This window comes from Saccostrea cucullata, unplaced genomic scaffold, assembly GCF_032062105.1.
Source record: "Saccostrea cucullata isolate Sc308-1 unplaced genomic scaffold, CSIRO_AGI_Scuc_v1 ctg590, whole genome shotgun sequence".
NCBI lineage: Eukaryota > Metazoa > Mollusca > Bivalvia > Ostreida > Ostreidae > Saccostrea > Saccostrea cuccullata.
The window spans coordinates 33879-57478 of NW_026928156.1; the positions used below are offsets into that span (position 1 = coordinate 33879).

At 32.4% G+C, this 23600-nt stretch overlaps 1 protein-coding gene across 1 annotated transcript in view; it reads left to right on the plus strand.

The window, feature by feature from the left end:
- LOC134276611 (uncharacterized) overlaps positions 1-23116 on the plus strand; it is a 40595-nt gene extending 17479 nt beyond the window's left edge. The window contains exons 2-4 of the mRNA XM_062758842.1: positions 6243-6386; positions 9997-10216; positions 22899-23116. Of these exons, the coding sequence (XP_062614826.1) occupies positions 6243-6386; positions 9997-10216; positions 22899-23013 (479 nt within the window). The 3' untranslated portion in view covers positions 23014-23116. The remainder of the gene's footprint in view (positions 1-6242; positions 6387-9996; positions 10217-22898) is intronic.
- Positions 23117-23600: the final 484 nt, after the last annotated feature.

Sequence of the window (23600 nt, forward strand, 5' to 3'; positions counted from 1 at the left end):
GTTTTGCAAAGACATATATTATACATAATATATGCATAAAAATTGGGGCTTACCTTGGGGGGGGGGGGGGTCAACTTTCAATTTGCTACCGACGACTATGTACAATGTACAAGAAAAAAAGTCGGGGTGAGAGACCCTCTACTCCTCTTCTCCCTGTTCTAACTGAGGTTAAATGGGTATATGTAAATTTAAAAAGTATTTCAATAGTTATATTTATTACAAATTGATTCTCTCAATTACTAAAATAAGTCTAGAATTTTTTGTTTTATACATATTTTTTTTCAAAGTGCGTTAAATGCCCCCATGGTAAAAAATCTTTATGAACACTCTTAACGCACTTTGAAAAAAAAATTCAAAATGCGTTGAGTGTGTCCTAAATTTAACGCACGTTGATTTTGTCCCAATTTTAACGCACTTTGAAAATTTTTTTCAAAGTGCGTAATTTTTTCAAAGTGTGTTGCCACAACGCACTTTGAAATTTTTCTTTGAAGTGCGTTAAATTGGGACACACTCAACGCACTTTAAAAAAATTTTTCAAAGTGCGTTAAGAGTGTACATTATTTTTTTTTACCATGGGGACATTTAACGCACTTTGAAAAAAATATGTATAAAACAAAAACTCTAGACTTAGATTTTAGTAATTGACAAAATCAATTCTTTCGAAAAACTTTTTGATTTACATGTACTTATTTAACCTCATTGGGAACAAGGAGATGATAAGTAGAATGTCTCTCAGCCCAACTCTTTTCCTTATACATTGTTCATAGCCGTCGGTAGCTGATTAAAAGTGGACCCCACTAAAGGTAAGCCCCAATCTGTAATGCCTATATAATGTATATCTTTGCAAAACAAATGATGCCTTTGTTACCACCAAATATATATGTATATGTATTTGCATAACTGGTATGACGTTGAAAATTTTCAATAAATTTTATTTTACATAAAATACATGCAAAATGGAAAAATTAAGTACAGTAAAACATTTCAAAGAGAAAGAATTTTCAAAGTATGGAAAAATCAAAATCGCTCACTTTCACATCCTGTAGTGACCTCATCACCGAAGAGTAATCAAACATGTTCAATTATTTATCATGCCTAAGATTTGCAAGAATATTGACCAAGCCATACACTTTTTTCAAAGTGCGTTAATATGGTCGATATTAACGCACTTTGAAATGAAGTTTTATTTTGTTCAAAGTGCGTTGATCTGGTCCCAAATTTAACGCACTTTGAAAATTTTTTTCAAAGTGCGTTGTAACACTGCTCCTTTAAAAAATGAACTCCAAAATAGTGGTCATGAACAAAATGACCTCTTTAAAAGTCACTCTGATTTTACACAAAAATATTCTGAAGTTGAAATTAAAAAGATATCTAAATTCCTTATTGAAGTTTTGATGGGTACTTATTGTTCTCTTTTATAAGTGGACTTGTTTTAATATTCTTAAATAGAATTTTTATAGCCCCTTTACATTTTTTAAACATTGTTTTTAAATTTTTAAAAGATCGTTCACTGTTCAATATAATCATCTTTTCACTGGTTAAGAGTTAAATGCTTAAGTATGCACAGGGAAACATTTGTCTCGCAAGGTATCAACTGATAACAAAAATTGAACAAATGCCAGCGGGCATTCAGAAAGTCACAGCTGATTTTCTGTTGAATTTACTTTTCTTTTAAGTCGAATGTCTTGTCAGATCAATGTAATAATATACAATCATACAAAGACAGGAGAGAGAGGAGGACAGACAGACAGACAAAGAAAGACAGAGAGAAAAGGGAAAAAACTAGACTTCTGTATTTGTCAAAGAAGATGGGGAACAAGGCGGGCCGAATGCCTATAGCGTCAGATATTAAGAAATCATATTCAATATGTGAATTGAGTATTTAAATTAACTTCTCATTATTGAAATTTATGAAATTATTAGAAAAATACATTTTCTGAGAGAAAAAATATCGTAAAAAAAAAATTTCTTTTATAAAAATATTAGATGGTATTCGTGGGATTCGAACCCCCTAAGCAATAAAAAATCCGACGTATCTTCCTGCATTGTGACTAACACGCTAACCACTATGCTACAGGCTCATTTTGATATTGAGCATTTAAATCATGTTTGTGGTATGACCCTTAACTTAATGGACTTAAATTATTTTTCGGAAAGATGCGAATGTCTTGTCATAAAAGTGTACTTTTAAGGTATACTTGGTCTTCGCTCCATGTTTTTGTCAACCAAAAATTTCATATTATATTGCAAACTTTTAGGATCATCTTTCAAAAAAACTGGAGTGAAGACTCACTCATATTGAAAAATTGTGTTTAAGTAAGAGAAAATGATCGTTTTTGTTCTTTTTAGTGTGTATATGCTTTTTCATAGGCAAATATTTTCAATCTTTGTGAGATTTTTGTAAATTATAGAAATTTTACATTAAATATACTTTATTATTAGATAAAATATCAAATAAAATTTAGATATAATTTGGATTTAATTTTTCACTTCTTATCTGTCGCATTATAGGCACTTTGCCCGTCTTATCCCCCCATCTTCTTTCCTAAGACAAAGGACTACGTGCTGAAGCAAGCTTCGTTAAAAATAAATCATTTATCAGAAAAAAAACTGAAGTGAACATCATGCCCAAATTTACATATTTTTATCAATTCACTCACTATGCATGTGTTGTTATGGAATTTAATTGGAATGTTTGTTAGCCTCAACTATGTTATGTCATTTTACGATGCTCAAAGGACATGCAAGGCAAATAATTTCTACATAGGAGAAGGGATTGCTTGAATTATTCAAGACATGAAGATATCACTTTTCCAAGTCTTTGACATGTAAGTTTTTCTTACATATGCAAGTGAATTGTATTGGTTTCTGGAGTTTTTTTTACGATTCAACGAGAAATTGACTCCGTGACATTGAGAATTTCCCCCTTTACATTCTTTTCTAACTTAATTCACAAATGATGCACAAAGGATAATGATACTCTCCAGATAAAAATAATTTGCACTTTTTTGGAATCTGCAACAATCGTAATTTTAGTCTTTTTTTCTTGTTTCGATTTAAGTATTGCACAGCTGATTGTGTCCCTCGGTAGGTTGTTTTCTACCAAAGATGTGATTTTGCAGTACAATTTTATGCGGACCAACACAGAAAAATGCATGTGAATTTGAATAAAAAATTTCTACACTGAAATAAAATTATATTCACTTAATTGTTTAACTTTTCTCTAATTAATTCATTTTTTTAATCTTAATGACATACAATTCATTTATATGATGTTTAACATCAACTTGGCAAGTCATTTTCGAAACTAGTTGGATTTTATATACTAGTATTTATAGATTTCACGAAAAACGATAACAAGGACCTTTGGCTTATAAATGTTAATCACATGCAAAACCCGAACACATGATAGATATATGTACGTGTCCCCAAAACATTTTTGCTCCTTTGGTCATGCATTGGCTTAATTTTGATTTCTTTTTTTTTTATTTTCTAACGTGATCACGTTTCAGTGTCCGAGGTGTCATTACCAACCTTCAAATTTATGCAACATTATATATAATACAAATATGGTTACACTGAGCTATACATATAGTTTGTTGAGAAGGTCAATCTTTAAATATATTGACTCAAAAAAGAAGTTGTCGATGTGTAACGTGCAACGCGGCCGAGCTTGGTGTTTGGTGATATGGCTTGTATCACCAGACGTTACACTCAGGTTCGTTAACCTGTTAACTCAGGTTTTTGTTCTCTGCACGATTATAAGCCTCGAGTTCGACGGCTAGCCGGATGGCTTCATTCAGGTTTTGAGGACGAGATTGTTTTATGCGGATCCTCATCGCTGAATCTACCAAGGCATCTATGAATGCATCTTTGGTTTTCTCGCACATCACCAGGTGCTGATGCGTAGGCCAGATTGGTAAGTCGTCTAATGGCCTGACCTAACTCTGGTATTGACTCAGATGCTCTTTGTCTTCTTTCCTTGAGCTGAACACGATACAGATCTGTTTGGTTAGGAGGGGAGAACCTCTCTTCAAGGGATCTGACCAGTGTCTTATAGTCCTTACTAGTATCGCTTGGCAAGTCATCTAACACTGACTGTGCTTGGCCACGCAGTGATAAAGCTAAGTAAAGACCTTTCTTATCCTCTGTCCAGCCATTAACAACTGCACAGGCCTCAAAATGAGATTTGTAGTCAAGCCAGGAACTGGTTCCGTCATATGTGGCTGGCTTGATTATATGGCCTGTCTTGGCATTGTCTGTCCCCGTTGACTGCCTCTGTAGTTTTGGCGTGTCGAATAGATGACCCGTAACAACGTCGTCAACCCCAACATTTGGCGTGTAGCTTGGTTTGCCTTCGTCTGGAAATCTAACTTTAGGCCGTGCGCCGTACTCGTCAAATGACACATCTCCTGACATACCGGTATTATCAGTACTGTGTGTTGCATATCCAGACTCTCGGCTTGCCGCATTTGTCTGACCACCGTCACTGGTTGGCGTTCTCATCCTTTCTAAGATCTTCTCCACTCGCTCTATAGTTTCTGACACTTTCTTAGACGAATCCATGGTCAACAAAATCCCGACGCTTGCCACCAAATAATGTAACGTGCGACGCGGCCGAGCTTGGGTGTGTGGTGATATGTTTTGTATCACCGAGGCGTTACACTTAGGTTCGTTAACCTGTTAACTCAGATTTTTGTTGACCAATACGATTATAATCAAATATGTACAAATACAATGGGTTTCTTCTTGATTGGACAACCACTAACTGTGGTCAACGGTGTCTCCCGCAAGTAATTTTCTTCTTGCCCTGCCTCCTCTCTCTCGATCTATACTACCAAATGACTGCCTTATTCAGGTCTTACGCTTTTGGGTAGTCTACAACACTTCACTGTCTATCCCCCGCAACTGCCTGCCTTATTCAGGTCTTATGACCGTGTGTAAGAGGAGAAACAAGCTAAGGTTTAACAACTCCGTCACCAGAGAGGTCTCAAAGGTCCTGTATTTCAATTAGTATTATCCCGATGCAGTCTCAGTACGATGGCAGATTCATACTACTTGTATGATCGTAAAATTAATATTTTTTAGTGTTTAAGAAATGAAAAGAAAACGTAGGTCTAACGTTTGTACGAAACTAAACAACAACCATTTCCGTTTCAGATGATATAAAACATATTTTGTACGTTAAAGTGAGAACTGGTTGTTTAAAGCGCAGAAAGTCATAATTCCTATAGAAGTAATGGAAATCGAGGAAAATAATTAGTGTTTTTTTTTTTCATTTTCATTAATGTTGCGAAAGAAACGACCAGACGTTTCAATTCATCAGAGTCGGATTCACTTATTTCACTAAATAGTGGTTCCCCGTGTTTCAGTTCTTAAATATTACGAGACACACAAAAAATTCAAGTTAACAGTTATCACATGGATATTTTGACATACGAGTATATATGGAGGTAACGAAAAGTATTCAGGCTCAAATGTTGTTGTTATGTTACCGTCATTTTCCAGTAAGTTATCTGTGGTATCTTTTTTCAAGCTCACTGGGATTGTATATATCTTGTAGACATATGAATGAAAATAACTTTTGTTAATCGATAATTCGTCGTCGATATATCTAAATGTCATATTGAATGCGTAGTAAGTTTTTTTTTCTTTTCATGTATAAGAGTTTGAATAAGTTCTGCTTCATATGAATGCAAATATAGGTCTGCTAAACACTGAACGCAATTGTTATCCCACGAATGTTGGAAGACCTGGTCTCAAAAAATCATAGAGATATTGTCAATCAGAAATTCGAGCATCTTTTAAATGTCAACTTCAGAGTACTTGACTGTAAATCAGAATATGTAGAACAGAATAATTTGCGAATGATTATGTCAAAGTAGGTATTTCTTCTTCAATAACCTAAGAACCAAAACGCAGTCTAAACTTCTTCTATAGCAGAAGTGTACCCCTTTTCTATATATTTTTGGCTAATGCAGATTGAATTAAGTTCTTTTTAATTACATCACGATAAAAAAAAACCTGTTATAGTTTCAATTGATATAATGACAAACATTATGAAATCTTTCAAGTTCTTTTAAAATCAGACTTCTATAAGGAGTTCGATTCTATGGGAAAATAATCAAGTTCTTTCATTTTTGAAGGAAAAAAGTCCAATGTTGTGTTTTAATTTTCGTTTTGAAATGTTGCATTTGATTTCTCAACTATTTATTCAAGAGATGCATGTCATATTTTTTTAGGAATTCAGACGTATAGAAGAATGGTTAGGAAAAAAGACATAGTGAAAGTGTTTGTAATCTATCTGTCTCTCTGCCACGTTTGTCCTGCTCATCCCTGTGGTGAGAACCCACTCCGCAGCTTAATCAGCATATCAGTCAAAACAGGTGCGTGTTATTAGCATATCAGTCAAAACAGGTACGCGTTATCAGCATATCAGTCAAAACAGGTGCGTGTTACCAGTATATCAGTCAAAACAGGTGGGTGTAATCAGCATATCTGTCAAAACAGGTGCATGTAATCAGCATATCAGTCAAAACAGGTGCGTGTAATCAGTATTTCAGTCAAAACAGGTGCGTGTTATCAGCATATCAGTCAAAACAGGTACGTGTTATCAGCATGTCAGTCAAAACAGGTGCATTTTATCAACAAATCAGTCAAAACAGGTACGTGTAAATAGCATATAAGTCAAAACAGGTACGTGTAATCAGCAAATCAGTCAAAAAGGTCCTGGAAAATATTAATATTTCCTGCTTTTTTACCAATCCTGGTTCATTCGCATACTACTCACAACAGGTACGTGTTTTCATTATAAAACCGGTGCGTGTTCACAGTATAGCAGTCAAAACAGATGTGTGTTATCACCATATCATTCGAAACAGTGTCGTGTTTACAGTTTATATTTGCACATAATGCAGAGTTTTTGTCCTTTTCGTACGCTTCTGTTACCTTTTTAATTTTGTTTTTAGGTGTTTTTTGTCCTTTCTGTTTTTCAAATATTGAGATAACCGACAGTAATTTAGCTCAAACGGCCATTGAAATAATATAAACACGTACAGACTGTTACGTTACTTGATAGATACATACCTTTATGTAATGTATAACGTATGGTTGCAGATTGGACGTAATTACAAGATAAAACTCGTTTAAAAAGTATTTACCAGTAATTTTTCGCAAACTTTTTATGTCCTAAAGTGCAGTCATTCTTTCACAGAAGATTAAAATTTAATGAGGAAATGTTTTTGGGGTTAAACTCTAGACAGTTTTATGCTGGATTTGGAATATAACATGCATGGTCGAAAAAGTTTGTACTTTCAATGAAATATAAATATTTCGAATAGAAATAAAGGTGAAAATCCTTTGAGAAAATACAAACTAGAAGCAGAGGAAACACGGATCTCTAAAACATCAGAGGTGGGATCGGGTGTCATGTAGGAGTGAGCATCCCCTGTGGACTTGTTACACCTGCTGTGCTCTTGTCATGACCGGACAATAGGAAAAAGTCCATACACAATCACAATTCAGTGTGTTAATGATACTGAAAGACAACTGATAAAAAATGCATTTTTGTGATTTAAAAGTTTCGTAGGTTAAAAGAACTCATACCCATAAACACGCATTTCCAACAGAATCTTTACAAACTTCGTCAGTCAATTTTCACGATAGGGCTAGGTATCAAGACATGTAAAATACGTCATTTTGTTGTATGTCTTGTTCAAATCAAGCTAACCATTATTTATTACTTCCCTTCTTTATATCCCTACGTCTTATACCCCTGCATTTCATTAGAGATACAAAATCATTGTTAAAAGAACCCCTCAGTAGTTAGTTCACATCTTGGTCGATGGAATATGTCTCAAGTGTGACAAAAACTATTTGTCTTCATTAGGAAGCAAGAAATGTGTCATCCTTAATAAATATCTATAAACCAGACGCAGAAGATGGTAACAGCTGTATTTGGCACCGAATAGAATGATGATATATACTATTCGTAAAAATTCACCTTCAAAGTAAAAATTGTGTTAGTTTTAAATTAGGCCTCTAAGGGCATTTACTAAGAAACTCTTAAAATGTGATCAATTACCATCAGATAGTACTTGATCACATTTTAAGAGTTTCTTATACCTGCTCGGTAATCTGGAAATGAAATATTCAATGGTTAGCCTTTAGATGTCTCTGATATCTATAGTTTTAATGATTTACATCAAATTTGCGTTTGACGTATTCTATTTTGTTATTTAGAATAGCATAAATTAGGCTATTTTATTCACTTAAAGTAAATCTTTTCTAAATCTGTGCTTTAATGAAACATATCAAGGGGTGTTCAATAAATAATGTCATTGGAGCTCGGAAACAAACAAAAAACCCTTTTCTACGATAAAGTCCTAATAATTTAACTAAAATATTCTCCTTTAATTGAAACACATGTCCATAACATTTTCATTGAATTTCTAACTGTTTTTAGAACACATTTTTTAGTATGACCCTTCTTATACTTGAATATGGCGAAGCTATGATTTGCTGTACTTATTTTTTTACTTTCTGATAGATGTTTTTTCTAAGTTTGGGAAATGAAACAAGTCAAAGGTTGAAAGATCTGACAAATTTTGCTGGTTTGACAAAACATTAACTTTCTGTTTATCCCCAAAACTCCTTTACTCTTCATGGCCTGTGGGTTTGGACGCTGTTGTGAAGAAATTTAATGTACTGAATTCGTCATTCTGTTTCTTTCCTTTCAAAAACCTTTCAATATTTTTGCAAAAAATTTGTTTTCTAGACACCTCCATAAATTGAACTTCCTCCCTGAATATGAATTTGAACAACAAGACCGCTAATATTTAAGAAAATAGCATATAAAACTGTTTCTGTGCTCTTGCAATTCTTTGCTTTTCTTAGGCCTTTGCAGTTTTGTCAAGTGCATCTCACTGTAAATTTGTTATTAGGGTTTAAAGCAAAATGGATTCAAGTTTCATTATCTGTTTGAATTTCAGACAAACGTGGATAAGTACATTTTTTTGATTTTGTTAAAATTAATTGTTTAGATATTCCTACACGTTGTCGTTTTCACTCATTTTTCAAAATATAGGGTGACCTTTGAGCATTTAACCTTTTTACTATCAGATGTTTCTTTAAAACAGTGTGAACTACCCTCAAAATCATTTTTATCAATTTTGCTATGTGTCTTAAAGTCAATGAAACATAATCAATGATAATTTGTTGAATTTTCGCAAATCTACATTGGTTGTTGTAAGTTATTGTTGCCAAGGAAGGTACCCTTTTCTGATGCCCATTATATAATTATTTTTTATTAAAATCTACTTGTTCACGTGTCTATAAAACAGCCATTGGTTGTTGAAAATTTCCTATATTTCAGTTAATATATTTTTGGGATAATTACAAGTTTTACAGCTGCTTCAAAGCGTTTAATTTTACTCTAGTTTTTTGATTTTTGACCATTCATTTTTAATGCAGTATCTCGAACAGCCCTTGTTTTCCAGCTTCCCACAAAGAAATAATGCGATGAAAAGTGGTCACATCAACAGTTATCAATTCATTAAAGATTCAATAATGAAAGAAAGTCAAGCTTAATGTCATATGACTTCTATGTTGTATGTCATCGAGCTAATGACATTATTTATTGAACGCCCCTCGTATGGAGATAACAAACAGTATTCAAGATCAAAAGTCCATAAAACAATACAAATTAGGAGCACGGACCTCCAAAACATCAGAGGTGGGATCAGGTGCCATGGAGGAGTAAGCATCCCCTGCTGATCGGTTACACCCGCCGTGTGCTTCTTGTCATGATCGGAAAATAACGGAAAAATCCGTCGTCAATTCCGTGTATAAATAATGGACTAACAATATTATGAGATGATCTTGAAATGTACCTAGAGTAATGAACGTATTTGTTTTGTTTACAGCATAAATGTATGTACAGGATCGTTCTTCCGTACATGATTTTATTATTGTTAAATTTTGAATTTCTTTTTTAAGGTCATCCATTACGCTCTGTTCTTCTTGCTTTGAGGGAGATGAATGGTGTGATGTATAAAGAACTCCAGAATAACTTTCAGCGATATGCAGGCTGTATTGGAATCGTGGATACAGGTTACTTCAAACGTTCGGCTGCTTCAGTTTCACCTTACAAGCGCACACTCGACAACGACCAGGATCATATAGAGGCTTTAGATTTATTTAAAACTTGGATTAAACGGTGGGTATTTAACATTGACTATTGTTTCTATTTTTGTGGTTCTATTTGTTTCATGTTGTTTCATGCTTTCGGTTTAAATAGGTCGCCAGATCTGTTCTCACAAAACTTTCAGTAACAAATAAATATTTCAAATATATATTCTTTAATATTGTATTACCTGTTAGTCTTACAATTTGACTGAAAACAGTCAGTCAAAATCGGACTTAATAGTACATTGTATTTGCTGACAAAGTCATTATTTTCCAAAAATTGACTCTAAACGATGCTTTTAATACCCTTGTTAAGTCAACTTATTTGTAACTATCTTACCTCGTATTACAATTTGTATATACTTGGATCATGCTCTTACGTATTGTTTCAACTGAGAGACATAAACTTTATAAACTGCATAGCTTATAAACCTCAAGTGATATTTTTCTGAATAAATAAGGTTTTTTTTCATAAAAAAATGAAGTCATCACCTTTACCATTAAGTTGATTTTATTAGATGAAATATATGGAGATAACGAATATTATTCAAGATCAAACGTCCATTAAACAATACAAAATAGTAGTAGAGCATACACGGACCTCGAAAGCACAGAGGTGGGATCAGGTGCCATGAAGGAGTGAACACTCCTGTCGACCGGTCATACCCTCCGTTTGCTCCTTGTCAAGATCGGGAAATAACGTATAAAACCATCGACAATTCAGTGTGTATATAATATGGCCTAACAATTAGTATCAAAAACGTCAGTCAGCATTTGACTTAATTATAAATTGTATTTGCTGACAAGCTCATTGTATCGACCATAGAACTTACGAAATGATGACTTAAAACTGTTGATATTCTTATTTCAGCAACTTGTTTGTCAATAACTTACCTCGTTTTAAAAATTGCTCATACGTAGGGCATGCTCTTGCGTATAAAATCAACTGAGAGATATAAAACCCGTGTGCAGGTGATGAAGGTATATCGCTGCATCAGAAAGGGAAGTTAACGATTGAAAAGTTAAAGTTTGGTTAAAAATTCCAAGGAAGTTTTGGGCAATTTGAAATCACAAGATATTAACAAAATCAAGCGCTTAAAAACTTACGACTTTTCCACCATTCCCCACAAAAAATTAAAGTCCAGGCTTTTTGATTTCATTGACAGCTGCTTTTTCAATAAAAAATGGAACTCGTAAATTTACTTACCTTGTCACTGGTCATTTGCTAAATTATTTTTATTAAGAAACATTCTGATTACACACACAAGTACTCTGAATCTGACATCAAACAGTTACTTGAGTTTCTGCTTGACAATATCTATGTTGTTTTTTGAGACCAGGTCTTTCAACAATCTTTTGAAATACCCATCGGTACTAATTGCGCCCCGTTATTAGCAGACCTATTTTTGCATTCATATGAAGCAGAATCTGTGCAAAATCTTATGCGTGAAAAGAAGAAAACACTTGCTGTGGCCTTCTACTCTACATTATACAGTTATTGACTGGGCATGAGCGCAACATATGATTTGTTGGACCTGAAGGTGAAAATGTTGCCCTTGGTCTGCTTTGTTGGACCTGAAGGTGAAAATGTTGCCCAAGGCCGCAGGCCAAGAGCAACATTTTCACCTTCAGGTCCAACAAATCATATGTTGCCCGAATCCCAGTCTATAACTGTTTTGTTATACCCTTCACTGCTCACTTAAGCTTTAATCAATACACGCTATATTATCAATTACTTTATAAGGAAACTTATGGCTTAATCAGTAAATATTAAAACATCAAGCTGAGAAAGAACAAAATCAATTTTATTTTTATTATATCACAAAAATTATTTATCACAAAATATATTTTTCCCTTCTTCCTTACCTTGCTATTAGCAACAACTCTTGCAGCTCTTAACTTCGGCCATTTCCGTGTCGCCGATATTGAACGATGATTACTTGTAACGTAGCTGTGACGTTGCGGTCTAACAATTCTTATGTTGGACCGGCAGGCCGGTCAATAGTGAAATTGTTGGACTGTTGTAATAAACGTTTCTTTTGTTGGACTTTTTATTAGTAATAAATATGTAGAAAGCTATTTATAAGGGTATAACAATTAAATATATCGACAACGACGTATTGTCAATTAACAATGGTAATTTCCATTCTTATGTCGATACGATATATCTTTGTGAGCTTGAGGTAAAAGATACCACAGAGTCTGACACATCTTTTTCATATTTGGATATTTTACTTGATAAAGACGTTAATGGTAATGATAAGCGTGATGACTTTAACTTTTCTATCGTCAACCTCCCCTACTTACATGTATGCAGCAAAAAATCACCTACATACGGAGTTTATATATCTCGGTTGATTCGATATGCAAGAGCATGCTTTACGTATGAACAATTTCTAAAACGAGGTAAATTATTGCCAAACAAGTTGATGAAACAAGAATTTCAGCAATCTCGTTTAAAGTCATCATTTCGTAAGTTCTATGGTTGATGCAATGACATTGTCAGCAAATAAAATTTATCATTGAGTCAAATGCTGACTGCCATTTTTCATACTAATTTTTAGTCCATTATTTATACACTGAAGTGACGATTAAAGACGAATTTTTCCGTTATTGCCCGATCATGATAAGGAGCGCATGGCGGGTGTGACAAGTCGGCAGGTGATGCTCACTTTTCCATGGCACCTGATGCTTTAGAGGTCCGTGTTTGCTCTGATCCTATTTTGTATTGTTTTATGGACTTTTGATTTTGAATACTTTTCTTTATCTCCATATGTTTCATTGTTAAATTTTCTTTAACGTCTTTTTCAACTATACCATAGTATATTATCCAAATATAAAACAGATGTGTCGGACTCCGTGGTATTTTTTATTTTTTATTCAAAGGGATATTTAGAACCGACATAGTAAAAAACCTCGTTCTAGATTAAGAGTTGTTCATATATCTGAATGTTGAGCTGAAATAAGCAGCGAAAGGTTTCTTTTCATGTAGAAGTTCCTGCTTCATACATGAATACATAATGAATTGGCTAATAACAGGGATGACTTATATGTATAGTGATAAATTCCTTGTATAACTTATCAATTTTGACCTAGTACATGTACATACATTCCTGTATAACTTGTTAATCGTGATTGTGTATTGTGAATTCTAAATATATAGGAGTCGTTGATACTAAATTCTATCTATATGTTTACGTACATGGGTTGCTGATCTAACAAAAGTACATGTTTCTTGTTAATAACCGACTGATTTATGAAGTTCGAATTCGAGAATTTGCTTTACTTGGCATATTGTATGGAGGATATGGAGATAATGAACAGTATTCAATATCAAAGTCCATAAAACAATACAAAATAGGACCTCCAAAACATCTGAGGTGGGATCAGGTGCCTATAATGAAATATGGAGATACGAAGAGTATTCAAGCCCAAAAGTCCACTCAAATAATACAAATCAAAACCACAGCAAATATTTCTACATCTGTTTTACACCACTTCACACAAAAAAAATATTTTAATGCAGAATTTCTTACAACGTAAGGTGGTGGAAGTTCCATTTTCAGTTGAACATCCACAACGTATATCCACATTTATTACAGTACATATTAAGATAAACAGATGAATTGCATCATTTGAAAAAAAATATTATTTTTAAAACTAGGTGTTGTCTAATTAAGACGAATCCGTCGACTTATTGAAGATAAAAAGAATTGTAACTGACAGAGCAAAATAAAGTTTCTCTTCATTAGTTTCAATATCTTGGTCAATGGACAAATAAATATTACTAGGTCTAAAAAGAAATATTACCATTATATTCATTTTTTCCAGTTCTGACGCAAAAGTGCATCGAAATGAACTTGATAATAAAAAACAGTGATTATTATTAAAATGCTGATTATGAGAAGAGCCACAATAAGGATTAGGTCCAGTGGCGGGTAAAAATCGGCAAAACATGTACAGAAAACTGTCAATTTATCATAAAAACATTTTCATAAATATTTGTATATTTTATTGCAATGGATGAGATATGTACAAAAAATAGTATAGTAATGAAAACAAGTTTTTATTGACAAATTAAAGTACAGGCTTTTTGTCATCATAAACAGCTTTTTATTTAAAATAAAAGTGCCATTGGTCATTTGCAAAATTATTTTGATTCCCAAACTTTATGACAAACGTGATCATCTCACCTTTTTTTAAATCTTAATCTTCCCTTGTTTTTGTAGCTCATTTCTTATTACCTGTATATAAGGTTTTATGACTCCTAGTTGAGTTGATATGCAAGAGTATGCTCAACGTACAAACAATCAAGGCAAGCTATTGACAAACAAGTTGATAAATCAAGGATATCAACAATCTATCATTACCTTGAATGAGGAGTGATGTTTTCATAGTAATTTATATAACATTTTTCACACATTGAATTGTCTTAGGATTTTCCGTTTTTCTCGATCATGACAAGGAGCTCATTGCGGGTATAATCCGTTGGCAGGTACACAATATAATTATATTAAAGCATTTTATAGAGGAAAAGGATTGCCCACGAGAAATTTTCAAAAATTTCATTAATTAAGCAGTAGTTAATTAACAAAAATTGCATTGAAGTCTATGGGGAAAAGCGTTTTTTCAAAATAAAAATTCAAATAATTTGAATATCAAAAAATCCTGCGGTGAAAAGATGCATTGAAACATTATAAATAGAATGATATTTGAAAACATTTTTTTTTAATCTCATTAGGACACATCCCACTAACCTCTGATATTTTAGAGGTCCTTGTTTTTTTTTTGGTCCCTATATGTATTGTTTCAATAGACTTTTAAGGTTACTGTTTGTCATCTCCATATTTCTTTTGAAAATCGTGCACACAAATAATTACTAGTTGATTTTTTGAAAGATGCTTGAAATTCTGATTGACAACCTATATTTTCGAAATCATCTCTTCCAACAATCTATCGGAATTCTCATGGTACCTACTGCGCCCTGTTATTAGCATGCCTATTTTGTATTTATATAAAGCAGAACTTATTCAAAAAATTAACTCTGCAATTAGATAAATCGACGACGATTTATCAATTTAAATAGTTTCTTCCATTTCTATGTAAACTCAATACACTATATATCCCAAAGAACTTTGCAACTTAAAGTCTGATACACCTGTTTCATATATCGTGACCTTGAACCTTGATATTTGACCTACCTTTCAAAAATGCTATTTTTTTCTTATAACTTTTGATTGAGAAGAGAAAGGGATTTCACATTTGACATGTGTATTACCCGTGACAAGATATTTCCGAGCATGCTATGATTTCTGGCCCCTTGACCTTGACCATCATGTTTGATCTTATTTTTTCAAATAAGTCAATTTTGGTAATAAGTTTTGAATGACATATGATAAGGCGTTCATATATGACATATGCCATAAATAATGACTTCTAACCACAAAGACACCGAAAGCGGGGAACCACAATTCTTTGAGTTTGCTTGTTTGCGGAGTAGATGCTTCTCCTCGTGTCATTAATACCTTACCTCCTGGGGCTCGTTACATAAAGCTTGTTAAGATTTTGGCTTTAGTGGGACATAATATATCTGACTTAAGCGCCATTTTAGAACCCTTCTAAGTCCTGCTTAGGCACGCCACAATTCCTAACATAAAGACATGTTATTTTGCATCACTAATGAATTATGTAGACCTCATCAATGTTTTATAACCCTTTTTTCCTTCAGTAACTTGCGGTGATCCGTCGTCATCTGTGAACATTTTAGAGTGAGCATGAAATCGTCTTATGTTTGCGAGCATGTTTACAAATGAACAAATAGTTTTGCGGTCTCTTTTCAGTAATTCGGGAGGTTGATTCTCTTCTGAAATCGCCCCCAACAAGCACATTTTCCTTCAAAAATAGCACTCTAGGTTGTTTAAGCAACTTGAATTTTCCTAAGAAGTAGAACTGTTTTATTAGCGGCAGTTTTTCTCACGTAAGTTTACGATAAATGATCTCAATTACATGTTTCAAATCAGGACAAAGCTTTTTCAAATCAAAGAGAGAGAAAATCATTTTATAGATACATATTACTAATATCACATTTGAAAGTCTCCCTCCCAACCACTTTGGACACCATTTTGTAAGAGATTTTGATTTGTATTTAAAAAGCAATCTTTACTTCTTTTCAACAGAAAACTGCACAGTCTAAACCTTGAACTCTAGAGAAAACTTACAAATTATTTATATTTTCAGTTATTATCTTGGTTCTTATTAAATCTATCTAAAATATATATCAATCTAGGAGTCATTTTTTTAAATTGAGCTATTTGTCTTTAATCTTTAAATTGGTTACGTTATGTAAAATTTTAGGATTCAGTGTATAACTACAAGGAGTATATGAAGTATCTTAATTATATTACCCTAAATTTTACTTCTCATACAGTGTAACATTTAACGTAATGATATATGTTGCTTAGAGAGAGGTCGAAAATACATTATAGATAAAAGGCATACTAAAAGAAGATTCCTCGTGTATTGTAAATTATTAAGACCACAGGGAATACACTTTAAAATGTATAATTCTATCAAACTGTCACAGTTCTGTTTGAAATGTCTCACGACTGAATTAATTCCCTTATTTGACGTTTTTTGGCGGAATAAACCTAATCTTCACATTTTCTCTGTTAAATTGTTAATAACGGTAATTTCTCTGGGGAATTACCTTGTTGACAGAGAATAATTAATAAATAGATTTTACACTCTTCAGATGAAGGTCTGCTTCAAACATTCCAGCTAAAATTCAAGGACTGTATTTAATAATTATTGAATATAAAATATCGCGATTAATGAGGACCTGGTTCGACCTGATCCGAGGTCATTGGGTAAAAAACGACTTCTTGTGTTTCAGTAGCTGCAATAATGTATCCCAGATTTTTTAATCCGCTAATTTCTAGTGCCTCCCTCCCCCATAAAAAGGAGAGGGCTACATTATTGCAGCTAGTGTTTCATCATTCATCACATACTTTAATTTAATTATCTCTCGAGAAGTTTTAAATATTTGAAAAGTTTTAAGGACATAATTGTGCTCACTGTGTCCAGCTGTACATTTTCAACAAGAAACTCTCTCTCTCCGCTTGTTTTACCCAGATATTTTGTTTCTGTACAGTACATTGATCTGTGTTCGTAATTAAACAATAATTTATGAAGTTTAAATTCGTGTTCCTATTTTTGGAGAATAAAGTAATTCCATCTTTCAACAAATTAGGTAACCAAAATACCTTATCTTATCACGTTCAGAAAACATATTCATAGAAAAATGGCTAAAAATCATTGATTTTCATAAGGATTTATGAACCCGTAGCTAAGGAAATGAACTTCCTTGGATACCAGTCCCTTCATACGTTAAAAAAAATTTAGTTGTGCTTTAGCATTAGGTAGGACAAAATCTTTTTTATATCAAAGTCTTTTGAAAAAATAAAATTTTGACTTTCAATTTAATGCTAGATGCTTGCTGATTTTGACTCTTAATAATTTTATTTTTATGAAATATCAATGCATATGATTCAATTCGTGTTTTTTTTTCTGTACAGTAGACTAATTTGAGTCGTTAATTGAGTTAATAATTGTATTTTTACTTTACCAAATCAACAGCTTAAAAACTTACGACTTTTTTTTAACTTTATACACAACCATTCCCCGCTATAAATTAAAGTCCATGCTTTTTCTATAAAAATGGAATTTGTCAATTTACTTACCTTGTCATTGGTCACTTGCAAAATTATTTTCTTAAAAAACATTCTGATTGTACACACAAGTATTCTGAAGTTGACATCAAATAAATGCTTAAATTTCTGATTGAAAATATCTAAGTGGTTTTTAAGACAAGGTCTTCTAACAATCTATTGAAATTCCCATGGGTACCAATTGCGCCCCGTTATTAGCAGACCATTTTTGTATTCATATGAATCAGAATTTGTGCAAAATCTTATGCGTGAAAAGAAGAAAACGCTTGCTGTGACCTTCAACTCGACATTTAGACATATCGACTACTTATTGTCAATTAACAATTGTAATTTCCATTCTTATGTCGATCTATATATTTCAGGGTGAACTTGAGATAAAAGATACCTACATATCAGCTGTTTATTTATTTAAGTCTGTGAAATAAATGTTGAAAAAAAAGAAAAAAAAGATTAAAATTACCACAGAGTCTGACACATCTGTTTCATATTCGGATATTTTGCTTGAAAAGGACGTTAATGGTAATCTAACAACCATGCTCTATGATAAACGTGATGACTTTAACTTCCCAAGTACTTATGCAGCAATATACCTTCATCACCTGTATACGGAGTTTTTTTTTTATTGTTATAACACTTTCACATGTACTGTATGATAATTTTGATCTATTGGTACACAATTACATTCGATCTACACACAACACATAATTATACTTATAGAATGTGAAAGTTGTTTTGAAGAAAAAAAGACGAAAAAGGGGGGTCGGCAAGAAAAAAAAACGATTCTTCTATTACAAATAATACAAAAAAGATATAAAACCACTCAAATAAGGTATAGGATGTATATATATATATATATATATATATATATATATATATATATATATATATATATATATATATATATATATATATATATATATTCATGTATATGTAACTCTTTTGCTTACAATGTATCGCAAATATTTTGCTTTTCGTATTCCTCATATCTGCAACTCTTCAGCAACAAAAATTTTTCAATAAAAATTCTGTGATCCTCTTTAATACAGCTTCAGCATATATATTTGGAACATTCTTATATTTTCTGGCAATTGTTTTACAATAAGTTTTAAAGGTCTTGAAATCTATAAACATTCATATTTTCATAGTTAGCAAATATTATTGCTTGTCTATTAAAACTACAATGAAAATTAAACTTATACAAATCCTTACCACCTTTATCATGTTTATAAAATACAAAAATGGAATTTGGGATATGTGTTCCAGTTAACATAGTATTTTTATTTTCATCACTGTTTATATTTTTCAGTCTATCTAACACTGCTATTCTAAGACCATTATAATCAACAAAATTTGTTTTCACTTTCAAATTTATTAATGAGTCGAGACTTACGAAACTACCCTCATTGTTGAAGAGTTCAGTAAGAAAAACAATGCCTTCATTAGAATATTTTTTCCAAAAAGAAAGATTTATTATTAATTTTAATCTTTGGATTATTCCATATATGATCAAAGAGCACATGCCTGTCGTTCTCTTGATTTATCTTAATTAGCCTTGCCCAGCTTGACAGAACTTCTTTCCAAAAACATTATTTAATCGTGTTGAGAGATTCAGAATGTAATCCAAACCCCTTATCCAAAGATTGTTTATATCTATTTTAGTTCAGCTTCAAATAGTTTTACCCAGCTTGCATGTGAGTTAATAAGTCTTCTGATCCACTTGATTTTAGAGCAGAAATGAATTCTGTATAATCAATCATTTTTAGGCCTCCATATTTATAGTCCTGGATTATCACATTTTCCTTTACCTTATGAATTTTGCTATCCCATAGAAAATAATACATTTCAGTCTCAACATCTTCAAAAAATCTGACTTAGGGTTTGGTAAAGTAAGAATTAGATTTGTTAGTTTAGGTTATATTAAAGTTTTAATTACTGTTAACCTTCCGATTGGGGTAAGTTTCCTCAAACTCCACTTACTAACAAAATTTTGATTTCATTTAGCTTTATGGAATAATTAAGATCGAGCATTTCATCCAAGTTTACGGAAAATTTTATTCCTAGAAGATCAAATATTGAATTTTCTCAATCAAGCTTCCACCTTGACTGATGAAATACTTCCCTTGAAAATTCTTTACTTCCAATCCACATCATTTTAGTTTTTAAGAAATTTATCTTTAAGCCTGATATATTAGCAAAATAATCTAATTCTCGGAGAATACCATCCATGGATCTTGGTGAACCATCTGAGAAATTTCATCAGCATATTGGGAGAGTTTGTAATCTTCACCCTCAATTGTTATACCTTTTATATCTTGATTATTTCGAATTAAGATTCCAAGAATTTTAGCACATAACAAAAAGAGATAAGGTGAGATCGGATCACCTTGTCTACATCCTCTTTGGGGGAAAAGATACTAGTAGTCCGAAGTAAATCCATTTTGTATAACACATGATTTAATACCATTATAGAAGGTTCTATTCCAGTTTTTAAAAGAGGGTTAAAAATTTAAAAAGTCAAGGGTTTGATATATAAAATTCCATGAGATTGTATCAAATGCCTTTTCAAAGTCAATTAACATCAATAGGCCAGGTATTTGATTACATTCTTCTGTATAATGCATTATATCATATATCAGTCTAACATTCTCTCCGATAAATCTACCTTTTGTAAATCCAGTCTGGTCTCTGTTTATCAATTTGCTCAATTTAGTTTTCATTCGTTCAGCAATGCATCCTGATGCTATTTTATAAACAACATTTAAAAGACTTATGGGTCGCCAATTTTTCAGAAATTGTTTTGGCTTTCCTGCTTTTGGGATACAAGTAATGATTCCTAATTTATTTGAGTCTGAGAGTTGAAGTTTTTCATTTGAATTATTAATTGCTCTTGTAATAAAGGAGCCAATATCTTTCCAGAAAAAATTGAAAAATTCACATGTAAATCTATCTGGTCCTGGACTTTTGTCATTTTTCATTTGTTTCAGTAAATTAAAGACTTCAAAGTTTTTTCCTGGTCCTTCAAGACTGTTTGATTCCTCTCTACTTAATTTGGGAATATCACATTCTTTAAGTCTTTCATGAATATTTTCAGATTCTACATTTTCCCTTTTCTTATATAAGTTTTCATAGAAAGCTTTTGTTTCATTTAATATCTCACTTTGGGAAGAAACAATTGATCCATTTCCTTTTCTATTTTAGGTATTTGCTTACAAAATACCCGGTATTTTGAAGGTTTTTCTCCCTCCTCAATCCATTTGATCTTTGACCTTATGCATTGACCTTTGAATTTTATATTCTTTATTTCTTCTCCTTCTCTTTTCTTTTCTTCGAGTTCATTATTAATTGATCTGTTAAATTCTGTTCTAATTCTAATATTTCTCTCTCTAACTGTTGTTCTCTTTCAAAAGTTTTTTTACATGTTGAAAATGAAATTGATTTTCCTCTTATTTCCATTAACAAGATATCAAGAAAGAGTTGGTCACTAATGGTAAATTGAAAAGTACCATTCTCGATGCAACCTATTTTTTCCATATTATATACTGGGCAAGAATATTGAACATCCTCAATCTTACATTTTATTTGTTCAATATATTCTTTTTCATGTAGCAGGGAATTATTGAATTTCCAGAAACCCTTTCCCATTTTAAATTCATTTAATTTACAATGTAATAGAACTGTTGAATGATCAGAACAATGACTATTTTCAAATTTGACACAAGAATTCATAGCTATCATAGATTCTGATATCAGGAAATAGTCAAGTCTAGCTTGTTTGAGTGGATTTTTTCGTCTCCAGGTAAACCTTTTTAAAATTCAAAAACCCGCATACGGAGTTTATATATCTCAGTTTATTCGATACGCAAGAGCATGCTCTTCGTATGAGTAATTTCTTAAACGAGGTTAATTATTGAAAAACAAGTTGATGAAACAAAGAAATCGGCAGTTTCGTTTAAAGTTATCAATTCGTAAGTTCTATGGTTGATACGATGACATTATCAGCAAATACAATTTATCATTGAGTCAAATATTGGCTGACTTTTTTCATACTAATTCTTCGTAAATTATTTATATACTGAATGGGCGACGGATTTTCCCGTTATATCTCGATCATGTCAAGAAGCATACGGCGGGTGTGACAGGTAGTCAGGGAATGCTCACTCCTCCAGGGCACCTGATCCCACCTCTGATGTTTTGGAGGTCCGTGTCTGCTCTGCTCCTATTTTATATTGTTTTTTGGATTTTTGACCTTGAATACTGTTCGCTATCCCCATATGTTTCATCTTATGAAGTATCAAAGCTTATGAATTCTGGGTTTTTTTTTCTGTACAGTAGACTAATTTGAGTTGTTAATTGAGTTAATAATTTTATTTTTATGAAGTAACTAGGCTGAAATATTCTGGTTGGTTTTTTTCTGTACAGAAGACTAATTTGAGTCGTTAATGGAGATAACAATTCTATTCTTATGAAGTATTAAGGCTTGGTTTTTTTTTGGGGGGGGGGGGGGGGGGGGGGGGGGGTTATTTTCACTCTTCAGTAAACTTATTTCAGTCGCTAATTGAGTTAATAATTCTATTTAATTTTTATGAAGTACCAAGGCATATGAGACTGTACAGTAAACTAATATGAGTGGTTAATTGAGTAAATAATTCTATTTTTATAAAGTATCAAGTCTTATAAATTCTTTTTTTTTTTGTACAGTAGACTAACTTAGGTTGTTATTAACGGAGTTATTATTTTTTTGTGAAGTATAAAGGCTTATAATTTTTTGGTTTGGTACTGAAGACTAATTTGAGTCGTTAATTGAGTTATTAATTCTATATTTATGAAGTATCAAGGCTTATGAGTTCTGGTTTTCTGTACAGTAGACTAATTTGAGTCGTTAATTGAGTTATTAATTTTTTTTTACGTAGTATCAAGTTTTATTAATTATTCTGTACAGAAGGCTAATTTGAGTCGTTAATTGAGTTATTAATTTTATTTTTGCAGGGATTCCAGTCAGACGGATCGTTTGTCACTTCTTAAGGAGGCAGAGGTCATCATGAATAATGAACTTTCTCCATTCTCACGACAATTTGAGGAGGACTACATTACCAATACGTGAAATACAAGTCTTTGTAATTAGCTGCAATAACTTTCGCCGGTATTCAAATCAATTATCTCCATCTTTTATTTTTCTTATAGGATATGATTTTAAATAAAGGTGCTTTTCCATACTCTAGCGTTCATTTTGTTTTTGTGCAACTTTTAGGAATGGATGCTAGATTATCTACTCTTTATGTAATAAGACTGCAGAATTAAATTAGTCGACATTGTCTCGTGGGTTTTGGGAATGATCAATGAAAACTTCACATTCTTTACATTCTCAAAAACGACGATTCCTATTTACACGGATTATTTCAGTATTTAATGAATTTTCAATTTTCACACGTCATGCATTATGCTCAAACTCATGAATTCAATTTATAAAGTAATTAATTAATTTCCTCCATGTACTTAAAGGCTTCGAATTCAGACATAAATCACCCAGCTCAGTCAAACTTCAGATTAATTCATGAAAAATGTGACGACAAATACAGAGATAGATGAAAAACAGATCTCATGAAAACTACAAACAAAGCAATTCTTTAAACAGGCGTGAACACAGTAATTCCAGAGGTAAGATCGGGTGCCTATAAGGGGAGTAAACGT